Source organism: Mesoplodon densirostris, chromosome 1 (genome assembly GCF_025265405.1).
Source record: "Mesoplodon densirostris isolate mMesDen1 chromosome 1, mMesDen1 primary haplotype, whole genome shotgun sequence".
In the NCBI taxonomy this organism is placed as follows: Eukaryota; Metazoa; Chordata; class Mammalia; order Artiodactyla; family Ziphiidae; genus Mesoplodon; species Mesoplodon densirostris.
Window position 1 is genome coordinate 155,791,193 of NC_082661.1, and position 20,426 is coordinate 155,811,618.

At 38.2% G+C, this 20,426-nt stretch overlaps 1 protein-coding gene across 3 annotated transcripts in view; it reads right to left on the minus strand.

The window, feature by feature from the left end:
* The window catches only part of WDR19 (WD repeat domain 19), an 89,129-nt gene that overhangs the window by 18,765 nt on the left and 49,938 nt on the right, over window positions 1-20,426 (minus strand). For all 3 annotated transcript variants that reach the window (XM_060110955.1, XM_060110945.1, XM_060110962.1), the window contains exons 20-29: window positions 16,403-16,512; window positions 13,176-13,233; window positions 10,878-11,018; window positions 10,715-10,797; window positions 10,153-10,236; window positions 8,767-8,913; window positions 8,325-8,449; window positions 6,164-6,276; window positions 4,550-4,618; window positions 316-393 (exon numbers count right to left, since the gene is read on the minus strand). In XM_060110955.1, the coding sequence (XP_059966938.1) occupies window positions 316-393; window positions 4,550-4,618; window positions 6,164-6,276; window positions 8,325-8,449; window positions 8,767-8,913; window positions 10,153-10,236; window positions 10,715-10,797; window positions 10,878-11,018; window positions 13,176-13,233; window positions 16,403-16,512 (1,008 nt within the window). The remainder of the gene's footprint in view (window positions 1-315; window positions 394-4,549; window positions 4,619-6,163; window positions 6,277-8,324; window positions 8,450-8,766; window positions 8,914-10,152; window positions 10,237-10,714; window positions 10,798-10,877; window positions 11,019-13,175; window positions 13,234-16,402; window positions 16,513-20,426) is intronic.

Here is a 20,426-nt window from a genome sequence, read left to right on the forward strand (position 1 = left end):
ACTCATGGTTTTAGTAATCATTTTCATAGTTCTTAGAATAAATAAAACTCTGTAACATTTGAGAAAAATTGTGGGTGGTGAGGATTGTTACCCAGAAGGGCGTGGCTATTTCACAAGGGGCAATGCCAATTTCAAAAAGTGAATGTCCACAATATCTAAAACGCAGGGTCTGTCTAGATGACCTCAAGCTGCACCCAGAAAGAAAAATTTTTACATCTATGATGCAAAAGCCATAATAGATAAAAACAGGGCAGAATAAAGTAAAACCATAACTAAGATACTTGAGAATCTCAGTGGCGAAAACACTTTTAGTACCTTAGGCATGCCATCACTCTCCCCCATAAGGTGGTCTATCAGTTGACTGGTCAGCAGTTCATCTTTGGCCTGACCAACCTGTTTAGGAAGAGAAAGAAACAATAAGTCCAGCATCTTAAACTTAGGAAGGGGTGGTCATGGTTGGTGAGGTGGGGGAGGACAAATAATCTACTGAGGAGACGAAATTTAAAAATTTTGTAAAAATACCTATAGTCAAGTGCCTGAAACATGATGTAAGCTCAGGGTATGTCTTCATTCATTTGTAGAGTCTCCATTAATAGAAATCCACTCTTAGAAGCTATAGCTTTTCTAAGTTGCCATATCAAAATACTGTGGTAGTTTTTTTACACACAGAGAGAATGTACTTCTTGGATGTTTCAATAAAAACTTTAAGTGACTGTGACATGGAGAGAATGCCATCTTGAGCGCAGCAGCTGGGCCTTATACAACAATATACCTCCAAGTGCCTCATCTCCAGCAGCTCCCCGAGAAAAGGCGCTTGCATATGGCTATGTGTAATTTAAAGTAGAAATAAAAGTACAGCCAGAGGATCCCAGAAAAGGGCAGGCAGCTGGAAATGTGGGGTGGAGTTCTGGAGAGGACTTTGGCCTGGAAATCTGGATTTGAGAGTCATCTCCATAAAGCTCACACTTAAATCACTGCCATGTTGGGCGGTGTGGATCAGGAAAATTATTTATCAAATTGGAGGATGGAAATATATTAGATTTAGATAGTAAGAATAGTTACTGACAAGATTAGGAGGCTTAAGAGTCTTGTGTCTATAAAAAAGAGGTGAGCCAAGAACCCAACTGGAGCTCAGCCAAGGAGAAGGAACATTGAACAGCGTAGTCACATTAGTGATACAGTGAGAAAAGCTACCAGAAAAGGAAGGAAACTCATTAGGGACAGAGCAACATGTGGCCTAGCTTGCCACCCGTCCGGGAAAGTGTAAGGAAAAGTTCGGAAGTTCTTTGTGCAGGAGAGGAAGGATGAGATCAGCAGACTTGAGCACAGAAGAGGTCGCCGTGAACCTGTGGGGGACAGAGGTTCTCGGGCTGCAGAATTTCCGCACGCTCCACTGACCGTGGTCGTCACCGGTGTAGGAAAGCTAAGCTTTGACCAATCTGTTGCCTCTGCTCTCGCCACTGCTCTAAGGAAGGAAGAGAAGGTAGAGCTCATCACCTCCATGGCTTTTGTGTGCGGCTTTGGGTGAATAAACCCGTATGGAGAAATGGTTAAAGCAAGGGCTTTGGGGTCAGCCTGCCTGAGGTCAAAAGATAACCTGTGTGATCCAGAGCAGGTCACTCTTGGGACCTCAAAGAGGATAAAAATAATACCTAACTCACAGAATTGTTGTAAGGATTAAATAAGTTAATACACATAAAGGGCTTGGACTGGTGCCAAACAGGCAGTGTTGCCAGACAAAGCTAACAAAAAATATAAGATGCCCAGTTAAGTTTGAATTTCAGGGACTTGAGCACACCCAAGACATCAGGATAGATGGAAAGGGGAGCCAGCAGGGAACAGATGTGGCCACTCAGAACTGAAGTTAAAAGAAGGGTGGAGACAGAACGCTGAGGACACTTGCACTGACGGGCAGAGGAGCCAGAGAAGAAGGCTGAGAAGGGACCATCTGAGGAGTACCTGGAGAGCAGGAGAAGCGGTGTTCTAAGGGAGTAAGAAGTTCGAGAAAGATGCACTGTAATAGAGTAAAATGCTGCCATAACATGGGGTAGGGTGCAGGCTGAGAAGGGACGTCCGTATTTAGCAAGGACGAGATCAGTGGGGACCTCTTAGAGAAGGTTTACAGAGGGGTGAAGGCAGAAGCTGACTGCAAGGTGAGCAGGCCCCCGACAAAGCTACCCATTGGATGCTGTACAGACCCATCTTTCCCATCCCTATCGTGGGTCCTCTCAGGTGATGATTCCCAACTAGGGGTCTATTACTGCCCCCCTTCTCCAACACACACACCAAGAAGGTATTTCAGAACTCTGAGGTGTAGAGGATGGGGGTGGGGGTGAGTGAAGCATGAACATTTTAAAGATGTTCTCAAATGATTAAGGGCTATGCCTTCTGGTTGAGAATCAGCAGGTACCAGTGCACAGGTTGTGAGAAAATGCATGTCGCAAGTAAAGGTGATTTTTTTTTCAGGGGAGGGGTCTCAAGGTGAAAAGAAGATAAAGGGATAAAGGAATGGGAAGGAAACTAATATCACCTACATAATAGCTTCAATAAATATTTATTGAGTGTCCACAATGTGCTAAACACTCTATAAAGAGATGGGCCTTTGGCCTTGAGGAACTACTAATCTGAAGGGGGTTAACTGTAGCAGTAAGGTTCAGAGTACTTACAGGATTCTAAGGAGGGTGAAATTTCATCCAGAGGACAGTTCAGGAAAACTTTACAGGGAGTGGCATGTGAAGTGGGTCCTGCATGTTGGGTAGGAGGCCGAGGTGCAGGAGGGAGGGCGTCCTAGGTGTGGGTAACAGCAAGAGCGAAGGAGCAATATCAAGAAATTATTGTTGGGGGGCTTCCCTGGTGGCGCAGTGGTTGAGAGTCCACCTGCCAATGCAGGGGACATGGGTTCGTGCCCTGGTCTGGGAAGATCCCACATGCTGCGGAGCGGCTGGGCCCATGAGCCATGGCCACTGAGCCTGCACGTCCGGAGCCTGTGCTCCGCAACGGGAGAGGCCACAACAGTGAGAGGCCCGCATACCAAAAAAAAAATAATAATAATTGTTGGAGAAACTGGAACCCCAATACATTGTTGCTGGGAACGTAAAGTGGTGTAGCTGCTTTGGGAAACAGTTTGGCAGTTCCTCAAAATGTTAAACATAGACTTAACATATAGCCTAGCAGTTCTGCTCCTAGGTATACACCCAAGAGAAATGAAAACACATGTCCACACAAAAACTTGTACACAAATGTTCACAGCAGCATTATTCATAATAGCCCCAAAGTGGAAACAACCCAAATGTGTATCAACTGATGAATGGATAAATGCAGTGTGTACACATTCAATTAAATATTATTAGGCTTTAAGAGGAATAAAGTACTGATACATGTTACAACAATGCATCTATCTGATGAAACGACTTGTATCCAGAATATATAATACAGTCCTACAAATCAGTAAGAATGAGATGATACAATTAAAAATTAGAAAAAAGATTTGAACAGAACTTCATAGAAGAAGATATTTGAATGGCTAATGAACACATGAAAAAATGCTCACTTTCATTATTCTTTTGAAAAATGAACTAAAACCATATGAGATACCACTGCACATCTATCAGAATAGTTACAATGAAATAGACTGATAAGTGCTGGTGAAGATGGGAAGCAACTACATTCTTTTACATTGTTGGTAGAGTGAAACTGGTACAACTACTTAGAAAAAAATGTTTGGCAGTACCTACTATTGCTGAAGATATATATACTCTGTGACCTAATAATTCTATTCATGGATATATACCCAATAAAACTGAGGGCTTATGTATACAAAAAGACATGAACAGCATTATGGCAACTTTATTCATAATATGCCCAAACTGAGACAACCTAAATGTCCATTAACACAATAATGGGTAAAGAAATTGTGACAGTCATATGGTGGAATACTACACAGCAATGAATAAGAATGAGCTATTGCTACACATGATAACACAGATGCTTTCGCAGACTTAATGTTGACTGAAAGAAATTGGACACAAAAGAGAACATATGTATATGATTTCATTTACATGAAATCCATAAACATGTAAAACCAATCTATAAGAATAGAAGTCAGAATTGTGGTTACCCCTGGTGGGGAACACTGATTGGGAGGCAGCAGAGGGCCTTCTGGGGAGCTTGATCTGGATGGGGGTTACACAGGTGTACACAGATTTTATTTGAAAAAACTAATTGAGTTACATATTTAGGATTCAAGCATTTTACTGTATGCAAGTTACACCTAAAAGAAAATGCAAAGGTTCTTATCTTTTAGAGATAGATTTTGTATCTACAAATGAAATATGATGTCTGTGATTTGCTTTAAAATAATATAGGGAAAGAGGGTGGAGGTATGAATAAAATATGACTGGCCATGTGCGGATAGCTGTTGAAATGAGATGACGGGTATCTGGGGGTTTGTTATGCTGTTTGGTCTACTTTTGTAAATGTTTGGAAATTTCCTCAAAAAGTTAAAAAAATAATTAGCATTCATGAAAGTTTCATTCCAGAGTTAACTTACAGTTTCAATTGCCATTTCTATTGCTGCATTGTCTTCTGAGCTTGGACATTTCAGCAAGTGTTTAAGTGCCTGAAATGAGAATTGAATAGAAACTAAAAATTTTCAGACTGCTTTCACATTGGGAAAAACAAAGTTTTCACACAAACAAAGTAATCACAGTTTGTGAAAGTATCTTCATCTCAACCAGGAGCTTGCACAGTGCTGAGTCATAAAATATCTACTTAAAAGGCTGAGTGTAGTTTAAAAAGTGGAAGGATCCAGCTGACCCTTTGAAGAATCTAGTTCTGATTTCACATGAAATCAGAATGAAAAAAGTGCCCTCTTTCAGTAGGAAGAGTTAATTATTTTCATTCATTTATTCACTCAACAAATATTTACTGACAACTTGCTGCTCTGTATATGAGACTGTGCTAGATGCTATGGAAAATACCAGGCCGTCTCTTTGTATCATGTACAATCTAATTGGAGAGATCTATGTGATGTGATGAAAATATAATTATTATAATCAAAATTTTTAAGCCATAGTTGTCTAACTCCTGAACGCCATACCACCACACCTATGAAGACGTTTAAAGTTATAAAAGTTTCAGAGACAAATGGGTAGTATTGCCAGTTGGCTTTATAGGTGGTCTGAAGAAGAAAAGATGATTAGACATGAGGATGATCTTGAAGATAACACAGAGGAAAAGGACTTGAAGAAGAACAGGTCTGTGGAAGGTGGGAAAGAGGGCAAAGAGGAACCCAGGTGGAGAACAGGGACAGGAGAAGGCTAGCGGAAGCATAGGATTCTTCAATGGAAAAAGCTAGATGCCAGATAGGGAAGTTCAGGCTGGTTGGTCAACTGTGGAAATTCTCTTGAGTGCCAGCTAAGGAGTTTAGACTCAGTAACTAAGAGGCCAGAACAGCAAATAGATGGCCTGAAGGCTGAATTCACACACAGACATGTTTCTTTGGCCAGTGAGATGTTATACAAATATCTGGGCCTATATTTTAATATTGACCCAGACTTGTGTTTCTTGTAAAAAATCCTATGATCTGAGCTAGTAGGCCCAAACTCCTGAATGGCAACACTTTTTTGGAGGTGAGCAACAGCTGTTCCCTTCAGACAAAATGCATCCCGCCCAGCAGTCCCTACCCTGTCACTCAGTGAACGCACAGGCTGACCCTGCAGCTTCACTTGTTTACGTCCCTTGCTTGAACACCGTAACCCCTGCTTTAGGGGCTCTTTATCAGTCAAAGTTAGTACCATTTGGGGAACAAAATGAAGGATGAGTTATAGACAGAGAAGCTAAAAATGAGGAAAATAGGAAACCATTGCCATAATCTAAAGTGAGGTGACCCAGGTTTGGATTACATGGATGGTAGTTAGAATGAAAAAGAGAGAGCTGTGAGAGAGGTTACGAAGGCAGAATGTGACTGGATGTGGGAGAGAGGGGAAGAGTTTAAGGCTGACTCTGATATTTCAAATCTGGGTGTCTGGGAGCGTAACATATTTTAGGATATTACTTAAAATAATATCATTATTTTAATGATTATCATTATTTTAATATCATTATTTATTTTATCTGATCATTCCTGTGGAGTCCAAAGTATGTTTTCTTGGCAAATACTCACTCGTGAATACTGGCCACACAGCAAGAAGAATTTTCCAGCCTGAAAATGTCTTTTTTCTCCTTCGAAATATAAGGCAATACTTTGATAGTCCTCATTAGTAGTGTCTTCAGAACCTACAACAGGAATTCATTGAGTAAAATATCTGAGCAAAACTTGTTTACCTCTTATTGCTAATCTAAAAACAGGATCTAAAAAGAGGTGATGAAAACCTTTTAACAGTAAATATTATTATCAGTGTCTTTTTCATCACAAAACACATTCACCGTAATAACTCCACATATCAACTCTGTTCCATCTTCTTTTCGCTCTAAATAGCAATCAGGAGAGGAAGTTATGACGCTTTGTGAGAAGCTGGGCTATGGTTTGACATCACCCTTAGTGACTTTCATCTTTCTTTAAGAGTCTCAATCTCATTTCCTAAAACAAGGAACAATCCAGGATTTCCCTAGGGAACAATCAGGAGCAAAGTTAACCATAATGCAAATGTAATCCATCTCCTTTCTCTAGTGCCCAGTTTAAACAATAGTCTGTATGTATCTGTCAGACAAGGGAGATGATACTCAAATGGACAACAGATGCTATTTAAAGATAATTACTGTTTTCCTATTTTAAAAATTAATTAATTAATTAATTTTTATTTGGCTGTGCTGGATCTTAGTTGTGGGATGCGGGGTCTAGTGCCTTGACCAGGGATCAAACCCGGGGCCCCTGCATTGGCAGCGTGGAGTCTTAACCACCAGGTAAGTCCCTTTTCTGTTTTTCTTTTACAGGCTTAAACATATTAAGCACAGAAGACCCCAAAGATGCTGGAATTCCAATTCACTGTTTACATTTACCCATGGGAGTTGGAGGCCCAGCAGGGCACCAAAGTATAAGAACAGCTCTGTGTCTCCAGACCAAGGCAGATATGAAGTTTATAAAAGAAGGGAGTAAAGAAAGGTGAAGAAAAGTGTGTGTTATGTTTTGGGAGTGGGAGGGCATATGTGTGTATATGTGTGTGTGCATGATTTCGGATAAGCCACATCCTTCTGAAATTAGAAAAACTTAAATGCTTTAGTGCAATGATGATTTGCAATTGTTAGGACAGAAATGTCATCTGTCATGTTAAACATTAATATTTGTAATGTTGCTTTTATCTGTATTTCCTTTTTTTCTTTAGCTCTTTATTTTCTCCAATTACCTGAATGACTTCCTAAGATATTAGAAGATACTTTTACCTATTACTTCCCTTGAAGACTGAAACAAAAATTTTCTCGTGAATCCCACCAACAATTCTTATGGTCATTTTGTGAATTGTAAAAAAACGAAATAACATAACAGGACAAATATTATAATTCCACTTATAAAAGGTACCACGAGTAGTCAAAATCATAGTGACAGAAAGTAGAACAGTGGTTATGAGGCTGGGAGGTGAGGGGAATGGGAGCTATTGTTTAATGGGTATATAGTTTTAGTTTAGGATGATGAAAAAGTTCTGGAGATGGATGTGGTGATAGTTGCACAACAATGCGAATGTACTTAATGCAAGCAAACTGTACACTTAAAAATGGTTAAAATGGTAAATTTACATTATGTATATTTTACCACAATAAAAAAGGAAAAAAAGAAGAAAAATCACACCACAAATAATGTTATACATGGCCCATGAAGTGAAAAATCTGAAAATTATTTCAGTAATTTCTAAGAATAATTACAAACATGGGAAGAAAACCTATAAGCCAGTATTCTCAGAATACAAAATTTTCTTTTGTACTTGCAAAATCTTTAAAAACCACATCATATATTCTTAATTTATAACTCAATTTAAAAAATTTATGAAAACTTTTTCAAAAATCATTCTTCATTTCCTATTACCTTCATCTTGGAACCTTGCTCTAACAGGTTCCTTGAGCAGTAGCAGGATTTGGGAAATCTGGCCTCTCGCAGAAGTCACCCAAAACACCTAATTTTTGAAAATGGTCTTATAATTCCATCTCATCTTTAAGGTATAGTAGGGATCTTGAAATCTAACAAGTAACATATAGCTGGTGTGTGTGTCTGTGTATAAATGGTGTGTGTGCATGTCACTGTGGATATACAAATCTGATCATTAGACCATAAGAGTCAAAGTGTTCCTTTGATAAAGTCTTTAAGAGAAATTAGGGAAAACAATGATATTTACCAATAATGTCTGCATAGATTTCCATTTTGTTGTGCTGCTGAGCCAGTGTGAAAGCTTCATTATTACATTTGGACATAACAAGAAACTGGATGGCAGACCCGTAGTCACCTAGCTGTAGAAAAAACCTGAAACAAAGTACTTTAATGAACTTGACTCATTTAAAAGAAGTTTGTCATTTACAAAATAAGAGAAACCATTTAAAAGTAAAAATGTATTCGGTAAACTGCAGTTCTATACCATATGTTTATATTTGGAAAACATACTCTCATACATTGACCACAACAAACAGCCTTTGAATTTAAACACTTAGATGTAATTTTTAAAAAACCCCCCAAAACAGAATAAGTATTCCATTTGAATTGATTTATTTGATAAGAGGAAGCGGGGGCTCTCTTTTAAGGTTCGTTTTTGGAAGTCCAAAAATATTAATGCATTATGTTACCGGGCTACCATCTTGGCTCCATCCAGGGACTGGGTTTCTCTGACAATACTGACGGCCTTTTCTGGATTGTTGAGGTGGTCCAGGTAGATGCGGATCACGCTGTTCCACTGGTTTGCGTTCTCATAAGCCACAACAGCTTCTTTGTATCTATGAAAGATACTTATTTCAGACAAACTTTCTTAACACTGTCACGTTTGGGGAAAAAAATGTCAATAAATGTTTGGGACACTTTTTTATTGACGGGGGTTGCTTATTTTTCTTGAACTTCTTCATTTTTTAGCAGAAAGAATATCAGGAACCATTTCACTAAAATATATTCTTTTCAGAGGTTTGATAAACTAACAGTAAAATACAAATTTTACTGTTTTCTCATCTGAACCATATATATACACTTTTTTACATTTTATTGTTTTCGTTAGAGTGGAAAGATTATAATAGTAATACAGGCTTATTTTAGAAAACAGAAAATAAGGATTTTTTCACAATTAGAGACATAGCTTAACAGTGATATATAAAATCATTGTGTGTTGACCTCTAGATGGAGCTCAAGACTTCTGTTCAGTCCCCATGAGCTCTCTAGCTCTTTCCGTTTTAACAAGACACTTAGTGTATATCTCTTTCTTAAGGTTACTTTTCAAAAAGTACAAGGAAGTAACCTTTAAAAATCTCTTAATACATATTGCTAAATAACTTTCTATAGGCTTTAGAAATTTACAGTCTCATCAGTCATGTAAAACAAGTGCTTTTTGACAATATGGTTATTAGTTTAAAATAAATCTTTTCCCAATATGATAAGTTAAAATGATATACTGTTTGCTTTAATTTAATTACTGTCAGTGAGATAGAACTTTCTCACGTTTGCATAAAATATAATTTCATAACTGTATTTCTTCCTTGTCTTTAGCCTATTTCCTCCTAGTGCCTTTGAGTTTCTTGTGTTAAAGTTCCAGGAAATATTTGTACATTTAGGATACAACTATCCATTGCTATATTTTAATACTGTTTTGTGGCTTAAACAGTGCAGCCATAGGTATGAACTTCATGTTTCTTCACTTTTCTTTTCCTCTGCATCTGTAAGTTATCATCCTTAATAAAATGACTATTGCCTAACTTCATTTTCATGCCATATTATATCAAAATTTCAACTTCCTATATTTAACCCTCAAGTAAAAATGAGATTTTAGTCCATATATGAATACATAAAGGATTGACTGAGGTATATAAAAGTGTGGGGAAAATTTAATAGTCTGGCACTTCAAGCCAGGTGAGGAGTAAAGCTATTTTCTGTCTTTCTGTGCTTTGCCTTTCTTAGAGGGTTGTAAATATCAATAGTTAATTTATAAAACATTCTTTTAAATTTGTATAAAATTGAGAAATTGTACAAACCTTCCATCTGCTTCTTTAGCTTTGGCATACTGCAAGTGAATCTTTGGAGAAGAAACATGAGGCAGAAGTTCACCAACTTTTGCCCTAGAAAGGTAGGTTTAGGAGAATAATATCAGCACTACATTTGCCCTAATAGTAGCTTCCTACAATCAGATATTAGTTTTTAGGATACAAAAAACACTTATCGTGATCTTTAAAAAGTCTTGGTCTCCTATAGGTAAAAGATTTAATTGCTCTTTCTCCGGCCCCCAGCCCCACTAGCCCACCCTCTGTGGGAAAATGAAGGTTAGTTCATTAAGTCTTTGGGGACAACAGGGCTTTTTTATTCTAGCAATTTATCTGATCAGGTATTTCCCCATATTAAACCAAGAAAATGTGCTGTTCTTTGGAAAAGGAACTATTAATGTGAACTCATCTAAAAAGAAAAAGAGGAGATGGAAGGAAGGCCCAGATAGAGGCAATAGTTGTACAGCTGGGAGGAGCAGCAAGAAAGCCAGTGGGGAGATTGTCGACACACATTCATTTCCACACCTGCTCAGAACAAATTTTAGCAAATTCTTACCAGTTCTTACAGCGGATGTAAACAGATGCTGCTCTGTCATAGTAGAGACCTTTTTCATAGAGTTGAGCTGCTTCTGAAAATTGCTAAAATAATATGAGATTATCAACATACTAAATTTATTATGTATGACACCACATGAATATTTATTCACAGAAATGTCTACCTTCATATTCTCCAATATGGCTCCACAGTCTTTTTTAAGGACCCTGCTGGGGTGCTTGAGGGCTAGGCTAACCCCTCGGCGGATATCTCCCATTCTTATGGACATCTGGGCCACGCCAGCCAGACATATCTCATCATGTTCCTGAAATTAGAAGGCAAATAACTAATGAATCAGACCCTAACTTAAAATGATGTATTCTAGCCAAACAATTTAAATCTAAAATGAGCCCAAAGGTTATGGTTTACTTTCATTAATCTTTTTCTGGCAAATCTCAAGATTTTGAAATAACATTGAGTCTTTTAAAAAAAATCATCTGTTGTAAAGTTATATTTTTTTCTTTAGAAGTCTAGATCTTTTGTGCTCAAGACCAAATTTTTACTGCCTCTTTGTCATAATACCTTGCTTCTTGGTATAAAATTTTATGTGAGAGGAAATATACTGGGCACATAGCATAAATGCTATGTATGAATAACATTAAAAGAGAAAATACTTATCAAACTGAAAATTTCTCTACTAGGTCTGATGAAACATAAAACCTTTATTTATTTATTTTGTGACAGAGGAACTGAATTTTATATTTTATTTAATTTTAAATAACTTAAATGGCCACATGTGACTAGTGGTGACTGTATTTAATAACACAATTAAGGACGAACTTAAATAGATGCAGCCAAACAAAGAAAATGTCAAAACCCCAAGAGATAAATGAACAAAGGATATAATCAGGCAATTCATAAAAAAAACATACAATTGGCCAATAAATAAATAAAACATGCTTGACTTCACTAATAATCAAACACAAAGTAAAATGAAATACCTTCTTTTCTTTGGCTGATCAAATTGGTAGAGATTGGTAGTGTTGAGAATGTGAGGGAAACAGACACTTTCCTACACAACTAACAGCTGGATGAATTACTACAAGTTCTTTTGGAGAGCAATCTAGCAGTACAAAAAATTAAAAGCACACATTTTATGACCCAGAATCCCACCTGTAAGAATATATCCTGCAGAAATACTATTTTAAGTAGCTAAAGATATATATACTAGGTAGAATATTCATTGTGGTGTTTTTGATAGAAACAAAACCCCAAACAACTACAATATAATCAATAAGGGAGTGGATGAAAAAACCATGGTACATCCAAACAATGAAATTTTAGAAGCTCTTAAAAAATTAAAACATTCATAATGTATTGATTTGGAAAGACCATAAAGCAAAAATGTTGCTTTTCACAGAATGGATTCTCAGTTGATCTTTGCTGAATGAATGGAAGTGAATGATTTCATTTTTAGTAAAAATCCCTATTATATACATATCTGTATGCTTAGCAGAGATTCTGGATGGAAATATATAAAATCATGAACGGTGGTTACCATCAAGGAGTGTGGATGGAGGAGAGAACATTGGACTCTCACTTTGCAGGTTAACATACTTTGGTGGGGGCTTCCCTGGTGGCGCAGTGGTTGAGAGTCCACCTGCCGATGCAGGGGACACGGGTTCGTGCCCCGGTCCGGGAGGATCCCACATGCCACGGGGCGGCTGGGCCCGTGAGCCATGGCCGCTGGGCCTGCGCGTCCGGAGCCTGTGCTCCACAACGGGAGAGGCCACAGCAGTGAGAGGCCCGCGTACCGCAAAAAAAAAAAAAAAAAATACTTTGGTGATTTTTCAAATTGACTATACTGATATTGTATTACTTGCGTAATAAAATGCTAGATATAATATAGAAAAGAAAAAGATTTTCAATCTTGACATCACCTAACTTAAAAACATCAATTTTTATCGCAAAATTTAGCTTCTGGAGCTAAAATTCTGGGATCGTCTGGGATGGGAGAATGGACTGGAATGGTGGGTAAAGTACATGCTTACCAGGTTCATCATAAAAGATACAGCATAAGGAATGAAATGGCAGAACAAACTTTTATGGACTGGGAATTCACTTTCAAAGTGGTTACTGAAACTTTTTAAGAGTAAAAGGAACAGCTTTATGAAAATCATAGCTAGCCTGTAACTGGGAAGGGATAAAAATCATACTCCCAACCTTAATATGAAGCTCATAATTAGGGTGTAATGGAAAACATAGCTTTTTCAGACTGATAAAAATATTGTCAACTTCAGTTTTTAAGCGTTCAGTGTTTTAAAATGATTTAACCATATCCTTGCAAAGCTGTTAATAAACTGAAAAAAAGGCTCACCTGCTATATACGGAATAAATACAGTGCAAATAAGATTATTTTTTAAAGGAAACTAACAACAAACCCAAAGATAATTATGCATATCTTATCTTTATTCAAGGTTACCTTATTATCACCTGTTATTCCTTTCTCATAATGAGCCAAAGCATTTACATAATCACCCCTGAAAAAAAAAGTGAATTTTAATACACATTTAAGTATCTTATTTACATATACAAGATTTAAAAGATCATCTGTCACTGAATTGCTTAAGCACATAAAAGGTGTGATATACAACATTTATACATGCATTCTTTCAAGTGCAGTCCATTATTTTGCTACTTTAAAAATAATTATTAAGGGCTTCCCTGGTGGTGCAGTGGTTGAGAGTCTGCCTGCCGATGCAGGGGACATGGGCTCGTGCCCCGGTCCGGGAGGATCCCGCATGCCGCGGAGTGGCTGGGCCCGTGAGCCATAGCCGCTGAGCCTGTGTGTCCTGTCTGGAGCTTGTGCTCCACAGCGGGAGGGGCCACAACAGTGAGAGGCCCGCGTACCGCCAAAAAAAAAAAAAAAAATTATTATTAAGCTAGATTTTGCTAAGACTGTAAGGTACTAACTTTGCAGTATGCTAGGCATTTTGGGGAGGTACATTAAATTTTATGGGTCACTTTTGCTTAATTATCTCCTTTGGGGCACTAAAGACAATCATGTGACCATAAAAAAGAATGTTTTTTCCAAACACCCAATATTTATAAGTACAATATGTATTAAGAGAATCTGGGTAGAAATGAAGGAAAACACTGGGGATGACAGTATTAAGGGCCCTGGTTCTTATTCTGATTAGAAGTATTATACGTGAAATAAATAATACCACTCCCTATTCCCATGACCAATGCTAACATGGATCTGCATATCTAGAAGTCATATTTATTACCTCAATTCATTTTTATTGCTTGGAACAGAATGGATCAGTGATTTGCTTAAGATCAGTCTGGAGATCAATTGTCCTCTGAGAAATCATCTCCTCCATAATAAATTTACTTTCTTTTTTTTTTTTAACGTCTTTATTGGAGTATAATTGCTTTACAATGGTGTGTTAGTCATAATAAATTAATCAGCTCTGGAAATGGCATTATTTGAGCTCCACCTTATCAGCTTAGACCAGTTACTCAACCTCTCTCAGCCTCACTCAGTTTCCTCATCTGTTGGTTACAAGGAATTTTCTGGAAGAGAAGCCGATTGAGAACTTTGTTTTGGACAGCCCAGGGCTTCAGAGTCAGCAGTGTTCCTAAGTGCGAATTTCTAACACTTGGACCCAATTACGTCAATACAGCTAGAGATGTCTCCTGACAGTTCCTCCTTCAGGAGCCTGAGGTTTTCCTTGGGCAAACCCAGTTAGGAGATGCTAAATTAAGACTTTGGAACTCTCACTTTATTTTTATGGTATTTTAGTTCGCTCACTTTATTATTATTTTATTTTGGAACTCTCATGTGGATCTAGCTCATTATTCTAGTGCCAGACTGGAGAGCTAAATCCCTCCCACAGGTGACAGACTGGTCCTGCTTTGATCTAATCAATGTCTTGGATGCAGAATAAAACAGACTGATGGAACTGAGCTCAGGCCTAGGGCCTTAGCATCAAAATCAGCAGCTGGTGGCTACTGGGATATCGGATGATGATGAGATATACTTTGTTCATTACTATTATCACAAGGGAAAGTCTCCTGATTTGGGGGGCTGGGGTGTGTATCTAGATCAGGGTCCAGGGGTCAGCACAGAAATAACAGTGAAAGTTTTGGGAATTGGTGGCTTCATGGTGAAGTGTTGACCAGAAAGGGTTAAAAAATATCAACAACATCACAGGCTTTCAACTAGCTCAGCTCTCTGACTATACAGTTTTTGAGGGTCTGCTACAAAAACTTTGATTCCCCTGTAAGAAGAGACAATGGAAGTTTTCTGGATGGTTCCAGGGCTTACTTTGGTGTTTGTGCTCTGACAGGAGATGGTGGGTCATCTCCCAATGTATTGACCCTTTTCTCTTTACTCTAAGACCCAGTCACTCTCAGGACAGACACGGAGGGCCTTGTCCATTGTGTTAAGTACTAAGATTCCTATTTGACCTTTTCAACATATGGATTAACTGTATAAGAGGCAGAAATGTGCCAAATTTAGATCAAGGTTGACTAAGAAGAAATAAAATCTCAAAAGTTTTTATTTGCAAAATGGAAAATTTTAAATAAGGTATCTTGGTTAGAAATGAAAGAATACTTTTGATGGAATAATTTCTACAACTATTATCTGTCAACATTCTCAATGAATCTAAAGTCTATAGAAAACAAAGTGGAAGTATATAAAAATGTTGTTTTAAATGTTAGAACCATATTTTCTTTGTTCAAAAAACAGTATTTTTCCCATTTTACAGTTTTTGAAATTGGAATGTATCCTATAATAAATGTCAAAAGAAACTGTCCAGTTGTGATGTAACTGTCATTGCACATATACCTGTGAACTTATATTTGCAAATGAATTATTCATTTTTTGTCTCTGCAGGTATCTGCAATGGTGGCATTAACCATGGCTGAAGGTAAGCTTACAATTGGATCTTGAATGCCTCTAAACTTACACTTTTATGCAGCATTGAAATAAAAATGTATAGTGTGTCAATTAGGACTTCTGACAGTTAAGACCATCTAGCAATTAACAGCACTAGAAAATTCTAAATCTCTCAGAATAGATTATGGCATTTTCAAAGGTAGGAAAGATCTGTGAAGCTATTCATCATGCATCATGAAGGATTATTATTCTAGCACTACATATCCACCTGTGAAAAGTTTCTGGCTTGATTTTCAACATTAACTGTTGAATTTTTATCCATGTGCAATTCAATTTACAAAAGAAAAAGTACAAATTTAAGCAAATAGAAGTTGTAGAACAAAGCCTGGTATTTTTCACTGTGCCTTGAAATCACACTGCAAATCCTCAAAGTGTTCAAAGAGGTCAAGGTCATGCACGTAGGTTAAGAAAAGCAGAGTCACCCCAATGTTTATGTGTAACTGTTGTTGGCCGAATGTGATTCAAAATAATATTTAGACTCTAAATATAGAAAAGGCTTAGACCCCAACTTAGACTTTGATGCTGAAAATGCAAGTGGATAAATACATGGATAAGACATCATTAGTTAGAATAAAACACTTTTTGGATGTATAATTAATATGGCTTTTTCCACCTAAGAAGCAATTATTAAATCAATGGATTTAATTATTAAATCAATGGCCTTATAATGAACAGCAGTTTAGAATTGAAGATATTCAATAATTAGATACTGACTGAAACATATAAAGACAAGTACTTACGTGAATTCAAGCTGAATAGCATATTCTTTTGATATAAATGGTATTTGGTCTGGGGCTAAACGCTTTGCCAGTTGTAGAGCACTGTCCCAGTGCTGTAAATCCCTTCTCATCTATTAGGAAGAGAGAGATATTAATTTCAAATAGCAAATTATTCTGCACAGTCACCATATAGTTTTTCTTTTTTTTTTTTTGCGGTACGTGGGCCTCTCACTGTTGTGGCCTCTCCCGTTGCGGAGCACAGGCTCCGGACGCGCAGGCTCAGCAGCCATGGCTCACGGGCCCAGCCGCTCCGCAGCATGTGGGATCCTCCCAGACCGGGGCACGAACCTGTGTCCCCTGCATCGGCAGGCGGACTCTCAACCACTGCGCCACCAGGGAAGCCCCCACCATATAGTTTTTAATAAAAGTGATTACAGATACTTTTTGTTTTAAAAATGAAACTTGGTCTTTCCAAAGACAATAAATTACTATAGCATACATTCTCAATGCAGGTGACAGAGCCTCCAAAAGGGTGAAAATTGGTTCTTGGGGACCAAAAACATCTTGGCTATTACAATGGTTTGTGGCCCTCCAAAACTCAATCCTAAACAAAATCTTATTCTCTTTAGTATTTAATTTTTCTCCATAGGAAAAAATTAAACTGAATTAAAATTAATTCAATCAGCTAAATTAAAATTAATATTTCTTTTTAGAGGGGAGATAATAAAGAAAAAGTTGAGAAATACTTTACTGTAGGAACTGATGTTATTTTCTGAGAAAATCTGAACGTATATCAGGAGACAAATAGTAGCAAACATAAATAAAACGTGAACGTGTCTTTCTCTCTGGCTCCCAAGGTCTTTTATCTGTGTCTGGTACACAATTCCACATATAAACTAACCATTAAAGATTAAACCATTAATTTTTTAGAGTTCACTCCTCACTTTATTCACTCTTTGTAAAGAATTAATAATGGCTAACATTTTGTAAGTGCTATTTTCTGCCAGGTACTGTTTTAGGACATTAGCCTATTTACTTTTTTTTTTTTTTTTTTTGCGGTACGTGGGCCTCTCACTGTTGTAGCCTCTCCCGTTGCGCAGCACAGGCTCTGGACGTGCAGGTTCAGCGGCCATGGCTCACGGACCCAGCCACTCCGCGGCATGTGGGATCTTCTCAGACCAGGGCACGAACCCGTGTCCCCTGCATCGGCAGGCAGACTCTCAACCACTGCGCCACCAGGGAAGCCCAGCCTATTTACTTTTCACAACTAGGCTTTTTGTAATGAGCTGCTCTTGTGCCCATTTTAGGGATCCAGAAACTGAGGCAAAGAGAGGCTAGTTTTGCACACAAATTCTCATTGTTAGTGTGTGGCACGGCTGGGCAGTAGGGCTTTGCTTCCAACCTCTTTACTTAGCTAACCTATCAGTCTTCAAAGTGAGGTTAAAGGAACAACGGGGTTCCATCACCTCTTTCCACTGAGAAGCCATCACCTTAAATCCTTTACAAATCCAGCAGCACACAAGTGTCCATAGTTAATGCAGAAGAGCTGGGATGACATCGTTGCCCTCACTCAGTGCTGCCATGTTCCTACTTCAGTGCTTACCAATCCAAGTTCTGTAAATTTCTCAGGGTGTCCCCAATGAGCTCAAATAATGTTGTAAAATTATCTAATTTTTTCTTAAAACAAAAGTAATTTAGTTCACTTAAAATTTAAAAATGAAAATTTGCTACAGAACAATTTGAAAAGAGAAGTTGTGAAATCAACAGCAAATATGCTTCCCCCTATGTGGTTGTAGAAATGCTGGCTGGGGTGAAATAATGTGAGTGTCAGCAGCCACCATCTCTGTCTTTACAGCCCTTCAGGCACTGTTCCAAAAGATCTAACCTCATTATTAAATCTTTACAACACCCTGTGGGCTAGATATTGTTATCCCTCCTTTAAATGGGATCTAGGGCACAGAGAGATGAAATAACTTGTCCAATGTTACACAGAGCTGGGATCTGAACCCAGCCACGTCCAACTCTAAAGTCCATGTTCTTAACCGCTACTCTACACAGCCACAGCTCCTTCCTTCCTTGCGTTGAACTAGGTCCTTCACTCCTCTCTGATCCTTCACCTGCAACACTCACCTCTGGGAAACTAGTGATGATACACAAGCCTTAACCTTCTCTTCATACAAAAGAGAATTTCACATAATAAATAAAAGACAAATGCGCCTCAATTTTCCCATTTGGAAAATAGAGGAAATAACAGTATTATCTCACAGGACTGTTGTGAAGGTTAAGTGAATTAAAATACGTCAATGCTTAAAAAAGTGTCTGGCACATGTGAGCACTCAATAAATGGTGGCTGTTCAGAGATAAACCCATGCACCTATGGTCACCTTATCTTTGATAAAGGAGGCAAGAATATACAATGGAGAAAAGACATCCTCTTCAATAAGTGGTGCTGGGAAAACTCGACAGCTACATGTAAAAGAATGAAATTAGAACACTCCCAAACGCCATACACAAAAATAAACTCAAAATAGGTTAAAGACCTAAATGTAAGGCCAGACACTATAAAACTCTTAGAGGAAAACATAGGAAGAACACTCTTTGACATAAATCATAGCAAGATCCTTTTTGACCCACCTCCTAGAGAAATGGAAATAAAAACAAAAATAAACAAATGGGGCCTAATGAAACTTAAAAGCTTTTGCACAGCAAAGGAAAACATAACAAGACAAAAAGACAACCCTCAGAATGGGAGAAAATATTTGCAAATGAAGCAACTGACAAAGGATTAATCTCCAAAATTTACAAGCAGCTCATGCAGCTCAATATCAAAAACAGAAACAACCCAATCCAAAAACAGGCAGAAGACCTAAACTGACATTTTTCCAAAGAAGATATACATATTGCCAACAAACACATGAGAGGATGCTCAACATCTTTACTCATTAGAGAAATGCAAATCAAAACTACAACGAGGTATCACCTCACACCAGTCAGAATGGCCATCATCAAAAAATCTACAAACAATAAATGCTGGAGAGGGTGTGAAGAAAAGGGAACCCTCTTGCACTGTTGGTGGGAATGTAAATTGATACAGCCACTATGGAGAACAGTATGGAAGTTCCTTAAAAAACTTAAAATAGAACTATCATATGACCCAGCAGTCTCACTACTGAGCATATACCCTGAGAAAACCATAATTCAAAAAGAGTCATGCACCACAATGTTCATTGCAGCTCTATTTACAATAGCCAGGACATGGAACCAACCTAAGTGTCCATCGACAGATGAATGGATAAAGAAGATGCAGCACATATATACAATGGAATATTACCCATCCATAAAAAGAAACGAAATTGAGGGCTTCCCTGGTGGCACAGTGGTTGAGAGTCCACCTGCCGATACAGGGGACGTGGGTTCGTGCCCCGGTCCAGGAGGATCCCACGTGCCGCAGAGCGGCTGGGCCCGTGAGCCATGGCTGCTGAGCCTGCGCATCTGGAGCCTGTGCTCTGCAACAGGAGAGGCCACAGCAGTGAGAGGCCCGCGTACCACAAAAAAAAAAAAAAAAAAAAAGAAAAAAAAAGAAACGAAACTGAGTTATTTGTAGTGAGGTGGATGGACCTAGAGTCTGTCATACAGAGTGAAGTAAGTCAGAAAGAGAAAAACGAATACCGTATGCTAACACATATATATGGAATCTACAAAAAAAAAAAAAAGGTTCTGAAGAACCTAGGGGCAGGACAGGAATAAAGACGCAGACTAGAGAATGGACTTGAGGACACAGGGAGAGGGAAAGGTAAGCTGGCATGAAGTGAGAGAGTGGCATGGACATATATACACTACCAAATGTAAAATGTATAGCTAGTGGGAAGCAGCCGCATAGCACAGGGAGATCAGCTCCATGCTTTGTGACCACCTAGAGGGGTGGGATAGGGAGGGTGGGAGGGAGACGCAAGAGGGAGGATATATGGGGATATATGTATATGTACAGCTGATTCACATAAAGCAGAAACTTAACACACCATTGTAAAGCAATTATACTCCAATA